This window comes from Prinia subflava, chromosome 3 (genome assembly GCF_021018805.1).
Source record: "Prinia subflava isolate CZ2003 ecotype Zambia chromosome 3, Cam_Psub_1.2, whole genome shotgun sequence".
Lineage (NCBI taxonomy): Eukaryota > Metazoa > Chordata > Aves > Passeriformes > Cisticolidae > Prinia > Prinia subflava.
In genome coordinates, this window is record NC_086249.1 from 79,268,727 (window position 1) to 79,288,430 (window position 19,704).

The 19,704-nt window shown below is 38.3% G+C and overlaps 1 protein-coding gene across 5 annotated transcripts in view; it reads right to left on the reverse strand.

Moving 5' to 3' along the window:
• TGFBRAP1 (transforming growth factor beta receptor associated protein 1) overlaps window positions 1-19,504 on the reverse strand; it is a 37,329-nt gene extending 17,825 nt beyond the window's left edge. The window contains exons 1-6 of one of the 5 annotated variants that reach the window (XM_063392654.1): window positions 19,225-19,316; window positions 17,412-17,544; window positions 15,728-16,429; window positions 8,696-8,890; window positions 7,581-7,735; window positions 1,827-1,909 (exon numbers count right to left, since the gene is read on the reverse strand). In XM_063392654.1, the coding sequence (XP_063248724.1) occupies window positions 1,827-1,909; window positions 7,581-7,735; window positions 8,696-8,890; window positions 15,728-16,429; window positions 17,412-17,421 (1,145 nt within the window). In that variant the 5' untranslated portion in view covers window positions 17,422-17,544; window positions 19,225-19,316. Of the gene's footprint in view, window positions 1-1,826; window positions 1,910-7,580; window positions 7,736-8,695; window positions 8,891-15,727; window positions 16,430-17,398; window positions 17,545-19,061 lie in introns of all 5 variants that reach the window. The other 4 variants (XM_063392655.1, XM_063392653.1, XM_063392656.1 and 1 more) reach the window with 4 other exon arrangements.
• Window positions 19,505-19,704: the final 200 nt, after the last annotated feature.

Sequence of the window (19,704 nt, forward strand, 5' to 3'; positions counted from 1 at the left end):
TACCCTGTTTCACAGCTTAAACCCCTCTTTTCTCACACAGGTACCAAGTGTCCCTTTGACATTAAGATTGAAGTGATTTCTAAGACAAGGTTGAAACATCTGCAGAACAACACACTGGGATGGGAAGAAGTGTCTGCATAGACTGCCACTATCGTTCCCATTTTGTCTGTGAGCATCAGTAAGTTTAAAAAGAACAGGATTGATTGAGACTGTATTGGGGCACACCCAGCTATTCCTCTAACTCAGTGTGCCTATTAGGGCTGAAAATCAAGGAACCTGATTACAATAACAAGTTTTTCAGAGTCATCAAAATACCCAGCTTATATACGGCTGGACAGAAGAAAAGCACAGAAACTTATTCTGGCTTTCTTCCCTGAGCACATATCAGCAATTCATTCATCAGCAGAACCGTTGTTCTGCTTTGGAGTTGCAGCTTTTAGAGGAAGGGAACACCCTGGGATGCTGACTCAGCTGCAAAATTTGTGGCTGGACAGCACATTTTCTCATGTTGTTTCTATAGAGGAACTCCCACAATCCTATTAATTAAAGCTCATTTGTCAGATGGACTGATAGTTGAATAGAGGATGCATAAGCAATCTTGGCTCCTTTCACAAGGTGGTAGAATCCCTCACAGGATACATTTCCTTCTTTTCACTGCTCTTAAAATATTCTTAACTACACACCACTTGTACTTCTGCTTCAGATACACAACCCAGGGGTCAGATACACAAGTGTCTGAAGGATTATAAGGGTGGAGAAAGACTGCAAGTTGCTCACTAATGACAACAATTACTAGGTGGATAGTAATAGAAGAAGTGTTTGTGGCCAGAACAAATTGTCAGTAAATGCTGCTCAGGCCTTTCCTGTCATTCCCTCATCTTCACTCAGTGTACACTGCTCAGCCAAGCCCAGTATCTCCCATTATAATGGTGAGCAGCAGGCAAAATGGCCAAGTCCCTCACCAATAGCAACATTCCTCAAAGCTTTACCTTCCTCAATGCATTTCCATAAATCCAAGGACAACCTTTTTCCTGCACTGTAAATACGCTTATGATATACTGAAAATTGTCTAACCTTAATCCTATTCCATAGACTGTAAACTGATTTAAGGTGAATTTCAGCAGATAACAAGGAGAGCTATTTTATGTGGTCAGCATGCATTCCACTAACCACAGACAGTGCCGAATCATAGAATGAGGCATGGCTAGCAGAAATGAAATTATCAGGTAGAATAAAGATAACAAGCAGCATTTTCTGAATGAAAATGGAATATCAAGGTCAATTTATAAACAAGTGACTGCTGAAATGGCTAAATTGGCAAGGTTAGTACAGACTTCAAGAACAAATCTGTCTTCTGGAAAACATCTAGCAGAAAAAGTGCTACTGAACCAAATTCAGTATCAGCATCCTCAAAAATTAGTGCAATTGTGTCAATAATATTTAAATTGTAACTAATATATAAATTACACCTTTTGTTAAAAGTATTATTAAAAAAAAGAACTAAGTACTGTTCATGCTGTAAATCACAGCACAGACTCAATGATAAAGCCTTGATCTTCATGGGCATAAAGTAAAAAATCTCCATACATACAACACTCAAATTCTTAATGCTACTATAGCATCCCCCCAAAAAATCAGTTCCATTAACTCTTCAGCAATAAAGTTGTTTCAATTGTTACTCTGTTCTTAACCCCAACAAAACCATTTTATTACAGTGAACTCACATCTACATCAAAAAACATTCAAGCAACTAAGTTTTTCAAACCAGGAACACTAACTTCTTATTTAAAAAAGGTAAATTATTAAATTTCTTGTCACACAATTACCTGAAGAGTTCTTTTGCTTCAAGGAACTGAAGCTGTGCAAACTGTATAAAACCTGCTTGCTGCAGGATTCGTTTGTACATTACCTATAAAAAAGAAGGAGGAGGGAAAAAAGGTTTATTATATTTGTATTTATGTAGTGCTAGTTACTACTGCAATAGCCACCTGCCAAAAAACACAAAACAATCTTCAGCCACACCTGACAAGTCACAAGCAAAATAAACCTTGATCCTCTACATTTTAATTATGTACCTGAATATATTGAATTTGCTGCCCAGACTCAGTTTCTTACACAAAATGTGCGTGAACACAACACTGCTCATGAGTACTTACTAAAAGCTTACTAAAAGCAAAGTCAACAAACAACAAGTTTAAGTTTCTTGTTCAAATAATGACTTATTTGACATCACACTGACTTGCCTCAAGTATTTTCTTGAGTTATTTGCAAACATAAAAGCCAATGGTTATTGCTGAAGTTCCTCATGATTCAGTAAGCACAGAAAATAAAGATGGTCCCAGTTGACCACACACAGCTACTTCCTTCTTGTCTCATCTCTTTGGTGCAAAATTGTTGGCAATTCTCATAGTCTCATCCCTAGCTGATGGCCATATTTTTGACTTTCTGCCAGTTTTGCTACTTTGATTTTTTTTTAATAAATAATTCTTCCAAAACAGCTCAACCTATCCAATATGCAGTACATTACACGATGTACCATAAAAATACGGTGAGTAATAAAGTAAACCATAATATGAAAAGCTATTTGTTATCAAGCTTTACTGTGAAGGTCACACCTAGACAGAAAATGTTTAAATGAAGCTCAGTAGAAAGAGAACACAAAAACTACTTTAAACGATAGGTAGTTATTAAATCTGAATGGTCAACCAACTACCAATTACAAGATTAAATGAAATCCTTGTGCTCAGAATATTTCCAACAGCAAAAGAGAAGTACTAAAAGCAAGGAACCTAAATTGTGCTCTGCAGAGCATTCCCATTCATGACAACACTGGTATTTTGGCAAATACACCTAGCTATCTTCTTGTGGCCTCAGTTTTTCCCCTTCAGTTTGCCCATGAATACACAGCTTTCTGAAGCTTCACACTTTACAGGAAAGCTGTTACTAATATCAGACTAAATATTTTCAATAAAAGTACTCAGAGAAACTACAATACAATAGGAATGTATTCCAGGAAGGATTTGCTGAAGAGCACGAGTCCTCAAGTACAGTGGACAGATGCTCTGACTGATGATTTTTCACCTCAGTTAAAGGTTATGGATTTACCAACAGAAAAGCTTGGCTTCAGTCCACTTAGTCTGTGCATGCCCTACTAATGGTTTGTCTAGTGGAAATAATTAATCTCTGTTGTTAGCAAGTCTCTAAAATACTTTGTAAGGTTGTGGGCTTATTCTTGCTTTACCAGTGTAAAGGAGAAAAGGGGAAACAGAGAGAAATGTTATCAGGCACAGTTTTTCAGACAACAATATAAAATATAAAAAACGATATTTCATGACATCTTTATGTCAACTAACGCTTTACATTCAAGTGTAATGATTAAAAATAGAGTTAACTAAAGCTAAAAGAGAATTTAATTAGCGTTACGAAGTAAAACTTCTTTAGGGGATTGACTCACAAAATAGCCAAAATATTTTGGATTTCTGACAGTGTTATTACATCAATACACAGTAATCTGTGAATCCATGAATACCCACCTGGTCATCTTCTTAAGGACACTGCTGAAGGACTTAATTTTGCAAATATTTGCATCTCATGGCAGCAGAAAAACATTAAAATCCAGCCTGACTTTCCAGGGTAAGACTTCTCCATCCTGCTGACTAGTATCAAAAGTAGATACTAGAAAGCCTGGGGTTTCCCCCCCATCCCCTCAAAGCCTGTTTTCAACTTCAATAGAGTGATCACTAAAATTTACATATTTAGTCAGTTATGATATTGTAATAAAGTTTGAATTAATCTCACTGAAAGCACTCCTTTAGTTGAAGAGCTTAGTCTGCACAGCATCTTTTTAACAAAAACTGGAAAAGAACTCATTGATAGTGTCACAACAGGCTGAAGGAACCAGTTTTAAATTTGAACTGATAAAGTGGTATTCACTTTCATTTAATGTTGACATATCTTCAATTCTCCCTTAAGGACATGCAACAAAAAATTGTAGAATATCTACAGGCACTCACTTTCTGAACTTTTTTAAGATGCAGTGATGAGATAGGCAGTACCCAGGTAGATTTTTAGCTGACAACATAAACACTAGATATTAAGATGTCCTAGGGTAAAGATTAAGGAAGAAAACTGAGCAGATAATGGAAAATCCAATATTCCCTTTCTCACAGACTTTTAAGGATGGGCTAGACCTACATGTCAAACACAAACAGTTAAATTGTGTTTATGACCAAAGAAAACCTTCAGTTCTTCCAAATCTGTTTGTCAGATCTGGAACAGGCTTCTTTTAAAAAGATACTAAGCTACACCCAGCCAAAATTCAACACATTGTTTAGTCCTTTATAATTTCTGAAGAACCACCATAGGACTTGCAAATTCTGCACTGCTGACTGAATTCACATAAAAAAACACTAGCTACAAAAACATGACATAAGTTTTGAAAAAATTCACATCTGAAAAAGCAACAGGAAAAGGAAAGATGACTGCTGAAAGCTGTGATTGCTATAGTGAAGCCTTAATTCTTTCAACTGCTAAAAAAATCCTTTCTGAAATGGTCAGAATTACCAACTACACTGTTCAAAGGAATTTTTCTAGAAAGCCGCTTTGTCTTTTGGTCAGATTTGGGTGGATTTAATATGCTTTTGGAAACTAAAAATAATTAGAAAGAAAAAAAAAAGAGAGATACCTATGCAAGATGTGTGTCAATCTAACCAAGGTCTTCACTACCATCAACCATGATTTCTGCAAACGTCAGCTGTCCTGAAAAATTAATAAGTAGTATTCAGTCATTTCATGGTAGCATGGTAGAAAGGCCTTTGTACTCTTCTATCAAAAATTATATTCAGCCAAGCCATCTCCTTGGAACACTTCTGCTTAGTGTTTTTTTATCTGGCAGGAACTCCTGATGCTCAAAAACAAAGAAATTTTCATCTGTTATGGCAGAGCTAAATTTGCAGTCTGCAGGGACCACAAGTTAAATAACAGGCTAGAGCTTCTAAGGTATGACCTGCTACTTTTCAATAACTAAATATTGACTGTACAAATAATTCTAAGAGTACAGTACTTCACTGCTACTATTCCACCATCATTCTGCATTACCAGCATATATACACATACATATTTATGCTGTTATACAGAGAGAGCATGCACCATGTGTGCATGCAATGACAAAATACTGAACTCTAGGGAAAGGAACCCCATGTGCTCAAGATCTGCCCTGCAGTGCCCTGAGCTCAAGTGACACGTAAGATGGATTCAGACACAGCAAACTGCAGAACTAAAGCATGATGTGACAAAGGGAACACTATGCTTCATGAACCAGACAATAATAATCACTGTTATGTATGGATAATTATAGGGGCTGAATCAAGTGCCTTAGTGCCAACCCTATGCACTGCATCCTAGTGCTTGTACAAAATGGCAAAATAAAGCCTTTGAAGTGTCAGCTGCTCAGGATTCAGTAATGCTTGCAAAACAGATACCAGAAGATACCTATTAGAAAATACCAGTTTTCTAATTGATATGTATTGTCTGAGGATAGCTCTCAGAAAGGAGTTAGAAGTGAGTGACTGTGTGATCAGTTAAAGTACGTCGAAGAAATTTTGCAAAAACATACGTAAGGCATGCAATTTGGTTGAGGTTCATCAGACTTATATTGCACAAGACTACAGTAAAGAAAGTCTGATGTGCCTGTAGTGACAACACCAGGTACCAGAGTCACCTTAGAAAGCAAACTCAGCATGTTACATTTACAGCTACAGACAAGCCCTGAAAAACTGGACTAATGTCTCAACAACTAAGCCAAGCTGAGTCATTTTAACAGGAGTCAGTGGGAAACTCCCTCAACTCAAGAATTCGATCATTGGTTAATATCAGTTTGCAAATACACCCCAGAAACAGAACAGGCTATTTCGCTTGCACGTACTATGTTTTCTGATTTTCAGCTGTAGCATTGAGTTAAAGGAACTGAATACACTTAAAAGCACACTAAGTTAGAAAGAACTTGCAATATTCTAGGAAACTAATTTCAGAAAGACTAACCCTGAGCACTTAAGATATTTGTGAAAAGAAAATAACATATTTTAAAGGCTGAAAAATTCTAAATGCAAGAAAACTGAGGAGGAATGAGAGTCTACATCATGTATTTTAGATAATGAATTGTAGTTCATCTGGTGGCAAACCACAGAAAGTCATCTCCCACACTAAACCTACATAAACTGTAAAGAAATAATTGGAAAATTATAGGTCATCATACATAGAAGACTTCGATTAGATCATGCATCCTGTCCTCACAGTGAGATTTTTGTTTGCTTCTTTAAACAGATTGGAAGGGAAAAGTAGGAAGTGAAGATGCAAACCAAAACATGCTGGAAACTGAACTCTGTATTTGCCTAAATACTTTTGAGCTTCAAGTACTTTCAGGTAGCTGGACCTTCACAAAAGGATGAGAACGCTTTTCTCAACAAGCTTTTTAGTTCCAGGAGTCTCCCAGCTGCTCATTTAAGAGAGGAGTTAAGGATCAAAATGAAAGCTGATACAAGCTTCATTTAATGATTGCCTTTCAAGGGCCTTGACCAAAACTGAAATGAAAAGGAATTAGAAGCTTCTTGAAATTAAAAAAAAAAAAACACCAAACCAACCAACCAACCAACCCAACAACAACAAAAAACCAACCAACAAAAAAAACCCCAAAAAAACCCCTGACAGTCAGAATCATTTTGAACTGTGGCAATCCTATAACTTCCAGAGTCATGTTCCAAACTTTTCACCTTTCTAAACAAACCAAAAGTAAAACAACTATTTTAATGGCAACAAAATGCTCCAAAGTATATTTAAAAAAGGAAAGCCACAGATTTTCTGCAGGTTACGAATCAAATTTTACTTTTACAATAGGAAAGAAACTAAGTTAAATATTCATTCACCTACTCCATGAGTAGAGATGTCATGCTGATTTTACAAGTCTCTAAATAGGAGCAAATAGAGTAGAATATATATGGCAATATAAATCAGAGGTAGAAGGGAATGAGTACAAATCTTTAATCAACACTGTAATCAAAGAGTTTGTCCGTCACTTCACCACACAAAAACCTTTAAATCTGAGTTACACGGCAGTACAAGCACTGCTTGTAAGAGCTTGGAAATAAGACACAATTGCTTAAGATTTCCCATCACTTAACTCTGAAGTTAAGGATACAGTGAGAATCTTCGATAAAAGAAGTAAAATTTCAAAATTCTAATTTTAAATAAAGTATGCATTTTTAAATAGCAATAGCAAATAATAAATGAATCTAGTACCAAAGAAGCATCCATTGGATTTTCTGCAACTAAGTTTCTGGTTTTGCTTTGTTTTCAATTCTCTCAAGTTACACACTTGAAAAAATTCAACAAAACCCCAAAAGAACAGTAGCATTCAAACCCTGCCAATGCCACAGCTTCTACAAGTACGAAACAATTTAGCAGAATACCTATTTCTTCAGGCTGAAATCATGAAGAGTATTACAACTTCTCCAATCACTTGACCAATGGAATACATGACCCCACTGTGAAATTTATGTTTTCAGACAATTAAAGGAAGGACAGACCTGAAATTTCTCTTTTGGAATATTCCTTCGAGCTCCTTTTGCAAGAACAAGGGCTTCTTCCACTCTGTGGCTAGCTAGAAGATCCTGAATCTGTTTTTCCAAAGGTAGCGGAACCAAGATATACACACCCTTGTTAGTAGCAACAATCACCTTTCCTGGACAGAACAAACAGATATTCAATTTACAGCCTCCACAGAAAAAAGCAATTTCAGAAATAACTTTAAAATACACAGTTTAAGATACAAGAACCGAAACAGTGTTGAAGTCCCAAAAGTGACCTTTGCTGCTACCACATTTACTTGATAGTACAGTCTACCTATGAATTCTACCTCAGAAATACAGAGATAATAGCAAATTTATTTAGTTACAGCAGATTTAGTTCCACTTAAAGTAAGAGAAATTGGCTAGAATCACTCATGATGAACTAAGCTGGTAAGGCCACTGAAATTATTGTCCAGATTTCAGAGAGGAAACTTTTAACTAACAGGTATTTCCCCAGGCTTATATTTGAAAATTTTAAGCCATACATCAAATCTAGCAAGTAGTATACAGTTCACAGTGCTAGATTTTGTGGATTTCTGGGCGAAAAAAAAGTAGCATAGTATATTTCACTCTGAAGAGTTCTCAGCTGAAGAACAGATAAGTAGAATTTTTTGCATTTTTTTGTTTAATAATTGTATGTGAAAGATCTGATTTTAAATCTCTTACACAGATATTTTTAAAACTATTTTTCTTTTGTATTCCTTTCTAATATGTAAGAATTTTGTCAGAATAGTCTATGGACAAATACCTGTAGGTCACAATTACTGAGTTGTAGCATTAAATTAACATTGCTCCTTTGAAGGAAATAATCAAGTTACAAGAAAGAGCTCTAACTTCATAGACTCCTACCCTACGATTAATTTGACAATTACAGTGCATTTAATGAGCATATATTTTGTTAGAAGTGTGGACTTCTAAATTACTGAATTCTGCAAGGAATCTAACCAGGAAAGCATTTGCAATAAAAGTTTCAAGTCAAGATATTAGTTAGATACTTTGTTTAAAAGACAAACCAAAGTGACTGCAGCAGTTGTTCCAGAATTACTGATGCAACAAAGTGTCCTTTTTAATACCTTCAAAGTCCTGTAGAATGTGCCCTTCTTTAAAAGGCAGGGTTTGCTTTTGCTGCTGGTCGAGCATGCTGTGCACCGTGATGAACTCATCATCGAGAGCAACCACGTACGGAAAGCACAGAGCCGCCCCAATCACATTCTCTGACCAGTGCACTGGGGCGCGCTGTGAAATCCCATCTACAGTAGCAAACATGCCTACAAAAGGGAAAAACAAAGCCTGAGGTTCATGCTGATTGAAGACTGTTGCTTCCCCAAAACAAAGCATGAGTACCAAGGCACAGCAATGGAAAGTCTCAGAGCAGATGCAGCATCAGGCAGCATGATGACAACACATCACACCTCCCTGGACCTGACAGGTATGTTGGTTAATTCAGTTCAGTTTTAATTTTTTTCATTCTTCTTCAGTACAGGAACACACAATCCCAAAAACTAAGAAGAGATGAATACTGAAACAAACTAGCAAAAATTATCCAAGTTTAGTAAGTTTAAGAGCTGTCTCAAAGGAATTATGCCATGTAGTTTGAATTCATTTCAGAAAAGTAACATTTACTGAAACCCAACCTTCAAACAATCTTGCCTCAGTAGGAGCTACAGACCTGCACCACTTACCCTATCTGGCAACGCAGATGTGTTTGTTCTTGTAGCATCCAATGTCTAAAGAGCATTTTAGTGGACACAATTGTTTGCTTACACTTTTTCACTTTTGCTACAGCCAACATTTTCAGAGAACAAGGGCCCAGCTCCTTGGGGTGAGTCACTTCCTGTGAAGCATCTGCATTTTCAATCATTTGAAAAAATGCAGAGGCTGTGTACAAAGCAGCATAGAGTAAAGACTTTCTATTATCCCAGTGATGACTCCTATGCTGTCTTCAGAATAATCAGATTAAAACTTCAGTTAATTTGCAGGGTGGTTTTTTGTCATTACCTTTCCTCATCTCTATTCTGTCCTCCATTCTTCTCATAGCTTAATAGACTTTTGAATTGCTTTAGGACTACATGCCACTAGTTCTGTTCATGCTACTTGATATTTCCCAGTTCTGAGATATTCCTTGAAGAGAAATTTCAGTCACAATTTTCAGGCCTAGTTCCATAAAGATTTACCAGTACAAACTTCTGTTCTAAATATGAATTCATATCCCTTAAACTAAGTATTCTCATGCCATTAAAAAGGCAGGCCCATGAAAATTGATCTTTGGCAGCAGTGAGCCACTTGACAGCTGGCAGAATAAGTCTGAGCTCTAAAGAACAGAAGAGATTAAAAGATTATGTTATTCAATTTACAAAATCTCTTCCAAACAGAGGATAATGAGGCAAGGCGAGCTGGGTACAAGGATCCTCTTGGAATGAGGAAAAAAAAAAAAAAAAAGGAAAACAGAGAAAACAAAACAGAAGGTTGTAGACTACAGCGCAGAGACCAAGCTTTTGGATCTCTTACAGCAGCTTTCAAATGATCAGTCCTTTCCCCTGAAGGGTTCTTTTTCATTACAATGATCAGCTTTTCAACCAGAGCACCTTACAGAAAATACCTTCTGAGTCATAAAGTATAATTCCTAATTTACTCTATAGATCTTGATATTCTTATGACTCAGAAGTAAAATCTTATGTCAGGCAAAACGTACTGTCCAGTTTTAAAGGCTTTCAGTAGTTATTCCATGATATAATCCCATTTCAAAATGTGGGAGAAAACCTGTGCTAAATACATGCTAACCAGTAGTAAACTTAGGGCTTCTTATATTTGAAAGACTAATTCTTATGCTTTTCTATTTCTGTGATGTTCTAACACAAAAAAAAATAAACCTTATACTTTTTTAAATGAAAAAGCTCTTTTTTAGGTAATTAAAAAATCCTTTATGGAAGTGAAAAGGTATGCATTCAAGTCAATGTCTCTCTACATCCCTCTGCCTTCAGTAGCTAGGGCTTCTGTGGCAGAATGATGAATTTTATGTCTTCATCCAGCTCTCACCTTAGGATAACAAGAAATATAACTACAACCAGAAAGCCTTTTTATAGTACAGGAATGCATCTTATGAAACCCGAGATGAGGGCAGCAATCAATTCCATCTTGAAAACTGCATAGGCTACAAGGATTACAAGAGTTACCCAAAACAAAGATACACTGATTTCAGCACAAGAGATACAGAAATATTTTTTATCATCTGCAAACTTGTTGCAGGTGTGCCCTTCCCTACCAGCCATGCTTGTTTCAATGATGTTGTATTGACCTCGAATTGGCCCCTGGGGTACAAAGTGACTGGCCTCCAGCTGCAGTCTGCACTGCTGACTACAAAGCTTTCAGCCAAGCTTTCAATCCACCTCAATCAACTGTTTCTCCAGCTCATTGTTAATAAGTTTGTCTACAAAGGATGTCATGGCAGAGAGTGTCAAAGCCTTGCTGAACTTCACAGGATCACAGCTCCCCTCATTCTCCAAGCTGGCGTCTAATCACAGAAGACAATCGGGTCAGGCAATTTCCCCCTTTAAAATCCACATAGATGACTTCAAATCACATTCTTGTTCTTTGTGTATTTGGAGACAGCTTCCAAGATTTTCTTAGATCACCTTCCTGAGGATCAGGGCACGGCTGGCTGTACTTCCCTGGTTTCTTTCTCTTGATCACCTAAAGCAGGAGTGAAAACATCTGTTTTCTTCCAGTCCTGTGGAACATCCTCTGATTATCATGACCTTTTGAAGATAATAAATTGGCCTCACAATGACACTGACCATCACCCTCAAGCACTCATGAGAACATCCCAGTAGGTCCCATGGATTTGTCTGTCCAGTTTATTTAAATGTTTCATAACCTGATCCTTCTCTGCTGAGGGCAGGTTTTCCCACTGTTCCTAAGGGTTGATGATTGCTGAAAGGAGGTCATACCAGTAGACTGACAAAAAGAAGGCATTAAGCACCCCAGCCTTTTCCATGCCTTTTGACATCAGGTCCTCCACCCCATTTAACAGTGGGTTTTTCCATTAGCCTTCCTGGGCTGCTGATATGCTTGTAAAAGCTCTTCATGGTGTAAAAGCCCTTCATGATGTCAGCAGAGTCAATTCCAGATGGACATTGGCCTCTGTCCTGGTTTTGGATAATTTTCTTCTTAAGAGCTGGTGTTTTGCATTCAGTATGAGAACAACGCTGATAACACACTGATGTTCAACAGAGCATATCCCTTCATCAGCTCCTCAGTCATAACCAATGCACCCCAGAAAATTCCTGGCCTGCTTGCCTCCTGCTGTGCTGCCCCTTAAGCAGGTATTGGAGTGGTTCAAGTGTACCCTAAAAACCAGGGTCTCCAAATGTAGGTTTTTTCCTGTTCCCTAATGTCTTACCTACAGCTTCTTCCTGATTAAGTGGTCTGTTCCAGACACTCACCACAATGAGTTTGCTCACCCATGTTAGTTTGCTCTCTAACCAAATCCATAAACTCTCATCTGCCTCCTTGTTCGTTCCAAGGCACCCTATCACATTTTCCTACTGCTTCCATGTAAAGGATAACCCCCATCTCAGCTGTTAAAACACAGTTGTGCTGATTTCCCAGAAAAAGTGAGAGAGATTCCACTACCATGATGTTTTGTAAAGACTTCTTTCTCTGCATATGTCTGAAGCAGAATTTCTTCGGCTCTGTTTGCTCCTCATGAAGTCTCTTATCACACCATCTTGCACTGATTTATTTGCCAACACAGCCTACCAACACCACTATGCCTAATCTAAATCCAAGTCACCATGTTGCTCAGTCAAGTTGGCAAAAATGCTTTTGCCCCACTTGACCTGGTAGATCGCATCTCTTCCTTAAACAGGGATCCATAGTCCTAAAAGACAAAACCCACCACCACAAGCTGTACAATCAGTTGGTGACCTGCACAACCCAGGAACTCTTCCTCAAGATGTTCCTCCTTACTAGCAGGATTGATGAGAAAACCCCTGTCTCCAATATGATGGAATCTCCCACTACTATTATTTGTTAACTCCTCCTGGTGCTACTACAGGCTTGGATGATTTGTTGGACAGCACTTCCTGCTTTTCATCTGCTAGTTGGAAGCATTGAGCATATTCTATAGATGTAGATCAGCAAGCAGAGAAGGAAGGAGAAGTCTTCCAGTTATGAGAAGTCACAAGTTTCCAGTGTTGGCCATCACAAAACAGCAGATACTCAGCCTGCCCTTCCCCTCTGTACAGCTGGAGGTTGAAGGCTCATTCCTGGGTCTTGGAGAAGATTCAATTTCCTTTTTGCCATCCCTGGTGCCATGTACTCTGCTGAGCTCCTAATGCATCTCGTTTACTTGGCAACAGAAATCCTGAACCAAGCACGCATCTCCCATGGGCAAGGACAGCCTTTTTACTTGGTGCAGTCTCAGCAAGAGGCACTTTGTTCAGCTCAAGGTGTGACTGGGAGATCAGCCTGACAACACCTCAGACCTTTTGGGGCAGCTGGTGCTAGGAAGCATATCCTGTGCCAACATCAAGAAGTGTCTGGTGTAATTTTGAACACCTAAAGCCTCTGTAAAACAGGAAATCTGATTAAAAACATGCAACCAGAGCTTCACAAACTCAAAAACTGAATTTTGGTAAGCAGTTTCATACATATTGGAAAGAACTGATTTTCAATTGTAAATTAACTAATTACTGAACAGAATGAAGCAGCACCAAAAATGAAGTTCCTTCTCCTTTTGAAAGAAGAATCTAAACACTAACTGCAAGTAAAGACAACAAAGTACCAAATGGCTGAGGATCTGCTATCAACTATTCTAACAATCAGTTTAAAATCCAGTGCCCATATAAAGAAAGAGGTTACATACACAATAAGCTCAGAAAAGTTTTACTTTATCACTTTGAGCACTTGCTTTCTGCCAATCTAAATTCCAGCCTTAACTCAAAACAAAATGAATATAAATAAATGTCACTTCAAATACTCTAAAGCCAAATACATTAATGCAGACTATCTCCACCTCTGTAAAAGAAGCTTAACTTAGCATAGATGCTAAGTGCCAAACCAGCATGCCCTGACCAATGAGACATACAAAAGCAAACCAAAACTAGGACTGAAGATTTTCATCAAGCCTTCTCAAGCCCATGCATTCCACAGCAGAGGCCCACCTGAGATATCAAGATACACAATATCTACTATAAAGGTGCCCAACCATCTTCAAAACTTCAAAGAGACAAACATTAAAAACACTAGGAATTCTACCAAGGAGGAACAGCAAGATGGATTATACTTAGTCAAAACACCAATGTGGAGATAACAGAGAACGGGAGTTAAAAAAACATGAATTAAGCAAGGAAAAACTGTACAGTTGATAGCTAATACTCCAAAAGGTCTCTGAGGTACAGAGAAAGAAAGACTTTGACTGTATCATAAGGAAAAGAGTGGTTTATAGCACATTTACAGCAGCACAAGTGCACTTGCTTAAGATCTCCCAGACCTGACAGTCTAACCCCAGGACATTCTACTTACACAAAGATGCTGGACTTTATAAATAACCTTTTTTCCATGTATCTCTCTTACAGGATACATAACAAAGGTGAAAATCAGACTAAACAAAATTCTGATTCCTAACTAAATACAATTATGCTTTTGGAATTATATCCTTAAAGAAAAAAAAGAGAGAAATTAGTTGAATGGAATCTGGTTTAACATGCCTACAAAAAATTAAAAATTAAAGTAAGAATGGAATCTTCTCAGAAAATCAGCTAATTCACAAATTTTAACTTCCCTAGCACTATTAAACAGTTAAAGGCCAAAAATACATGTCCATATTTAAAACAGCTTTAATAGGAACTGGGCAGCCAAAATGACTTTGAAAAGCCCTCTATTGAAAAAAACCCTCCAAGTTCATCTTGGAAGATCTTTAATTCACATAAATTCAAATTCTACTGAGAGTATACTTCTTTAGAGAAAAGCTGGTGAGTTAATGTACACCTTGAATTCTGGTCACAAAGCAAAACTTCAATATAAGCAACTGATTTTCTTTGGAATTTATATTCCACGCTTGATTTTCTTTGGGATTTATATTAAAAAGCCAAAACCTGAATTAAGAACCTAAATAGCTGTGAACTTTGTGCCATGCTATTCATAATGTTTCAGGGAAAATACATAAACTGTGTCTCCTGAAAGGAGAGTCATATGGCAAACAGCATGAAAGCATTCTGCCTGTGGTCTGTCAGCTCCGGGATACTGCAGCTTTTCCAAAAAAAGCTCAAGATTACCAACCTCACAGCATATTGTCGATTTAGATAGATTAGAGCAGTCCTTACAGTCATCTCTTAGACAAGAGCATGATTTCACAGGATCTAACTTTGGTTTTGCAATACTTAAACTACCATTTTCTGTAACACAGAGCTGAAAAATACTACTAAAAATATTAAGCAAATGGGAGCATAAAAACTTGAGAGTATCAGATAATCCCTACAGTTAGGACAGCATTTACTATAACAGGAGTTAGGATGCAACTTACTTCCACTAGAATTTCTTACTAACACTGTAGTACAACCTATCTTCTTGTGAATCTGTTAAAATCTATAAAATGGATTTCATATGAGCTCCTCTGAACAGCAACTGAGAAAAAAATTTAATTCATCTACACTAACTGAACAATTTTGTAGCAACGTGGGACTCCACAAACCCAGTCTCCCTAGTCACTACAGACTATCAATCTCTGAAATTTCACTTGGTACCTAGCAATTTTTTTGCTAAGGGTAACAAGATACAATGAAATGAAGCGTTGATTAAAATAAAACACAATTAGAATAAAAATAATCATAAAATCTTGCGCATTAAAAAAACACTTAGTGTGGTTTTTTATAGTTATTATAGTATTATAGAATTATTATATTATTATAGTATTATAGAGTTATAACAGTACTAAGTATCAAAAATTTACCATCCTCCTTTTTATCTCGGTATTCTAATACAGACCTGTGAAGGAAAGCATCATTATCAGGCATAACACTTAATTAGTAAAGCTTTGCTTCAGAAATTCAGAGAAATAAAGAGAAGTTTAAAAAATTGCAAAAAGTTAAAATCCTTAGTCTCACCTAGGCCTCCAGGGCCAGCCAACAGAAACTCTTGTCTGCCTATTCTTTTCACAATTGGCCGCTTCTCATCACTGCAATAAGGAAACAGGTCCTGGGAGACGCCAGTATTATAATTCAAAATTATATATTGTGTAGTAAGGGCAAGGCATAAGTAGTAACCATCTACAGCCACAGCACTGGGTTGCTCTGGAGTAAACACTTCCTTCACTATCTGGACTCTGTCTTCAAACACCATGAACATTTGAATGGTCCGACGCTTGACCGAGATAATGCAAACTTCAACGCAGAAAGGATCCCCACTCACAGGGTTTTCATTCAGTGTGAAAGTCACAGCTCCTTTGATCCTGGCACCCGTGGGGACGGGCTCCAAGTTGATCATGTTCACTAGTGTTATCGTGTTGTCACAAAGCACAAGCAGTCTGGTGAGGGCAGAAGCTGCTTTCAACTCGCTCACAGGCTTCTTCAAACCCAGGTATTTGTGTAGTTGCTTGGTGGCAGCAAAACTTATTTTTCCAGCTGTTGATATCTTTTCATCCAACAGGAAGTGATAGATAAAGCAGTCATTGGTTCCAATATAGAGGTTCTTCCCACAACACTCAATGCACTCAATGTTGATGTAATTTTTGTCTCCCATTAACATCTCCCGCTCAACAGCAGAAACAAGCTTGAAGGCTTTAACGCTCATTGTGTCTTCTGGGTGATCTAATTAAAGAGAAAGAAACAGTACTATTTACCTCTGCACATAGAATCAAATATCAGAGATAGCAATTTAACATTCACTGATACAAAAACTTAACTACTATATTTTTTTTAATAGCCTGTACTCTATTTCCAACCTGACTACAGAAGCCAGAGCAAGCACATTAATTACCACAGAAATTAATCAAACTGTATGCTTCCACTTCTAATCTATTCTGAAACAGATTCACCCAGCTATTCTGAAGTGATGCTTTCTCCACAAGTAACCAGAATGTTATTGGCTCTCTCAGACACTGGCACTAAAAGAAATTATTGCCAGTAGTTACTTATAAACCTGTCATGCACAGCTTTCTATCATCTGTACATGAAAACAGACAAGCTTCAGGTCTCAGATTTCTTGAGAGGCCACAAGGCATTTAGTGCTACTAGTTAACGTCACGTTGCTTTACACTTCACTATCAATACACAGTCTTTTCACAAAGTATCACAGGTATACTCCCTTTCAACACATATTTTACATCCTTAGTCTCCAGCAATCAGGAACACATACTTTCCAAGCCAGTCAAATAACAACTTATACAAGGTATCATCCAACTCATAATAGAAGTTGTTCATTTGGGTCTGAAGTTTGGGGTTTTTTTTAACATATGCAGAGTGTATGGCTCATAAAGCATTCATTAAGCTCAAGATGCAGTATCACAGAAATTCAGAGTGTTTCTGTTCTCCACCATCACTGTAATTCCAAAAGTCTGTCTTAAGTGCTAACCAGCACTTTTAATATTTATTCTACAAGCTATACCCTCCTCCAATCAAGCACCATCGAGGGACAGATACAATTTACGAAGCAGATAACAGTGTTTTAAAAACAGTCCATGCAATTTTATTATACTCCAGACTGGTGTTATTTTTATAAGAAACCAGCAGACAGCTGTGTTCAACACTCCAAAGAAGAGCAGATGAGAAACTGCTGACCTTGTTTAATCACCTTTTGTCATGACTGGTCTGTTAATGGTCACTTGGCCAACGCAGGGGAAGACACAACACTAAACATCTCAAACAACACACAATTACTTCTACTCCACATGTACAGTGGTGATACAAAACATCAAATGATATCTCTGTGGACCAACAGAGAAACCAACATCAACAAAGTGCTCCTGTAAACAAAATTGAAACTAAACACAGTCAAAACAAATTTAGTTTCCAGTTATTACATCTAACAAAACCCTTTGTTTTTGCAAGAGAACACTAAAAACCATGGTCAAAAAATTCTGTAACTGAGTGAGAAAAGATAAGGTACACAACTTGCAGGTAGCCATGAAATAAAATTATATGAAACTAAGATTATGGCTAGAAGCAAACCATATGACCAAGATACAGTACTAAGCATTAGTACCTAATACTTCAGAGTTCATTTTTTGAGTGTTTTTCAGAAGTTAAAAAGATTTTAGTTAGGGCTTTGATGACATTTTCATGTTCCATCCTCACTTGGAGTGTAAATTAGTGTTATGACCTTCAACAAAAAAACCAAACCAAACAAATAAACCCAGGAAGCACTACAGAAATAGCCAAGGGTAAAATGATAATGTAAGTCTGGCAACATAGCTGCCTTATCCTCCAACATGATCAAAAGAAACACAGCATTTTAAGTTAGAGAGGGCTGTCCAAAGGTTGACTGCCAAAACAACTCCAACAGTTCTTAGGAGCCTGTGTGTAGCCTGAAGTGATAAACTACTGTCTGCAGAGGTCAGGCAGCTTTCATTGCTGAAGTTGCCAAGGACTTAGTTAATGTTCCTGTAGCCCAAAGTAAAAATGTTAATATTTTTACTGAGAGAAATGCAGAATTTTGCTCCTGACCAAGATGTGTTAATATTTTTACTGAGAGAAATGCAGACTTTTTGCTCCTGACCAAGATGTGTTAATATTTTTACTGAGAGAAATGCAGAATTTTTGCTCCTGACCAAGATGTGTTAAAAAAGTCCAAAAGAATTTCCTAAATCATAGTTGACAAAAATTAAAAGTATGAAAGAAATCTTAACAGATACATGACTCCTGAACAGAAAGAACAAAAAATCCATAGTACTACATAAGTAATAAGTCTGGTAACAAAGAAATTAAAATATTCGTTCTAGGGAAAAAGAAAAAAAAAAAAAAAAAAAAAAGAGGTGCATGAAAAAGCTTTTGGGAACAAACAATGCCACACACTCATGACCTGGATATAACTTCTTTTTTAGCATTTATCTTGTTCTCATTTATGAATTCTTAAGGACCAGTGAGCACTGTAAAGAAACAGGTTCTGCAGAACATGCTGTTCCTTTTAAGTGGAAGAGGCCACCCCATAGTTACAGATAGTATTTTATATTTTTGATACTGCATTTAGATGTTCTGAAGTCCGGAAAACAAGACAGCGGCGATGTTTTGCTGTCAAAGAAAAATAAAGCAGTAGCTAAGAAAATGATCAGTCCAGAAGACACTGATTTTTAACCGCAGTAATAACCCCGCACGGACTCATTTCCTGCAAGAAGTGGGAAGCAGCTCTCCCCCGCTCCAGTTAAGCAATAACCTTGCATTACACTGTGCTCTCCCTGCCTCGCAGAGCAACACCCTGCCTCCCTCACCCGCACCGCTCCCTCACCCGCCCGCACTCCTGCGCCGCTCTAATTAACCCGTGGGTCCAATTCTCCCGAGCCGCGGAGCCCCGGGAGGGCAGGGACGCGCCGCCCGTCCCCTCACACCCACCGCGCGCAGCCAGGCCCGCCACCGGCTGCGGAGCCTCTCCCGCCGCCCTCCCCCAGCACCTGCCGGCGCACAGCGGAGCCGGGCGCGCCGCTCCGAGGCCTCGCGGTGCGGTGGCGGCGGCCGGGCCGCCTGCGGCGCGCTGGGATCCGCCGGCGGCGGGCGGGGGGGACGCGCCGCTTCCGGTGCGGGCCGGCCCCGCCCCCGGCGCGCGTCACCGGGCCCGGGCCGCGGAGGGAGAGCGCGTCCGGTCACGTGCGGGAGCGCACGGCCAGTGAGCCTCGGGGAGCTGCGCGCCTTTGCGGCCGGGGGAGCACACCGAGGCATTTAATTTAAATATGCGTCTGTATTTATATTTATACTTATATTTATGTTTATAATATATACATATGAGAATCCAAACCCTTGGGATATGTATACACACATATATATACGCGAGGTGCTTTTTTTCAGATTCCCGGAAAGTGCCTTCACTCAAATTTGCCTTAGTATAAGTGTCATATCTCTTATAAGAGACTTATAATAACGCTATTTGTATGCGG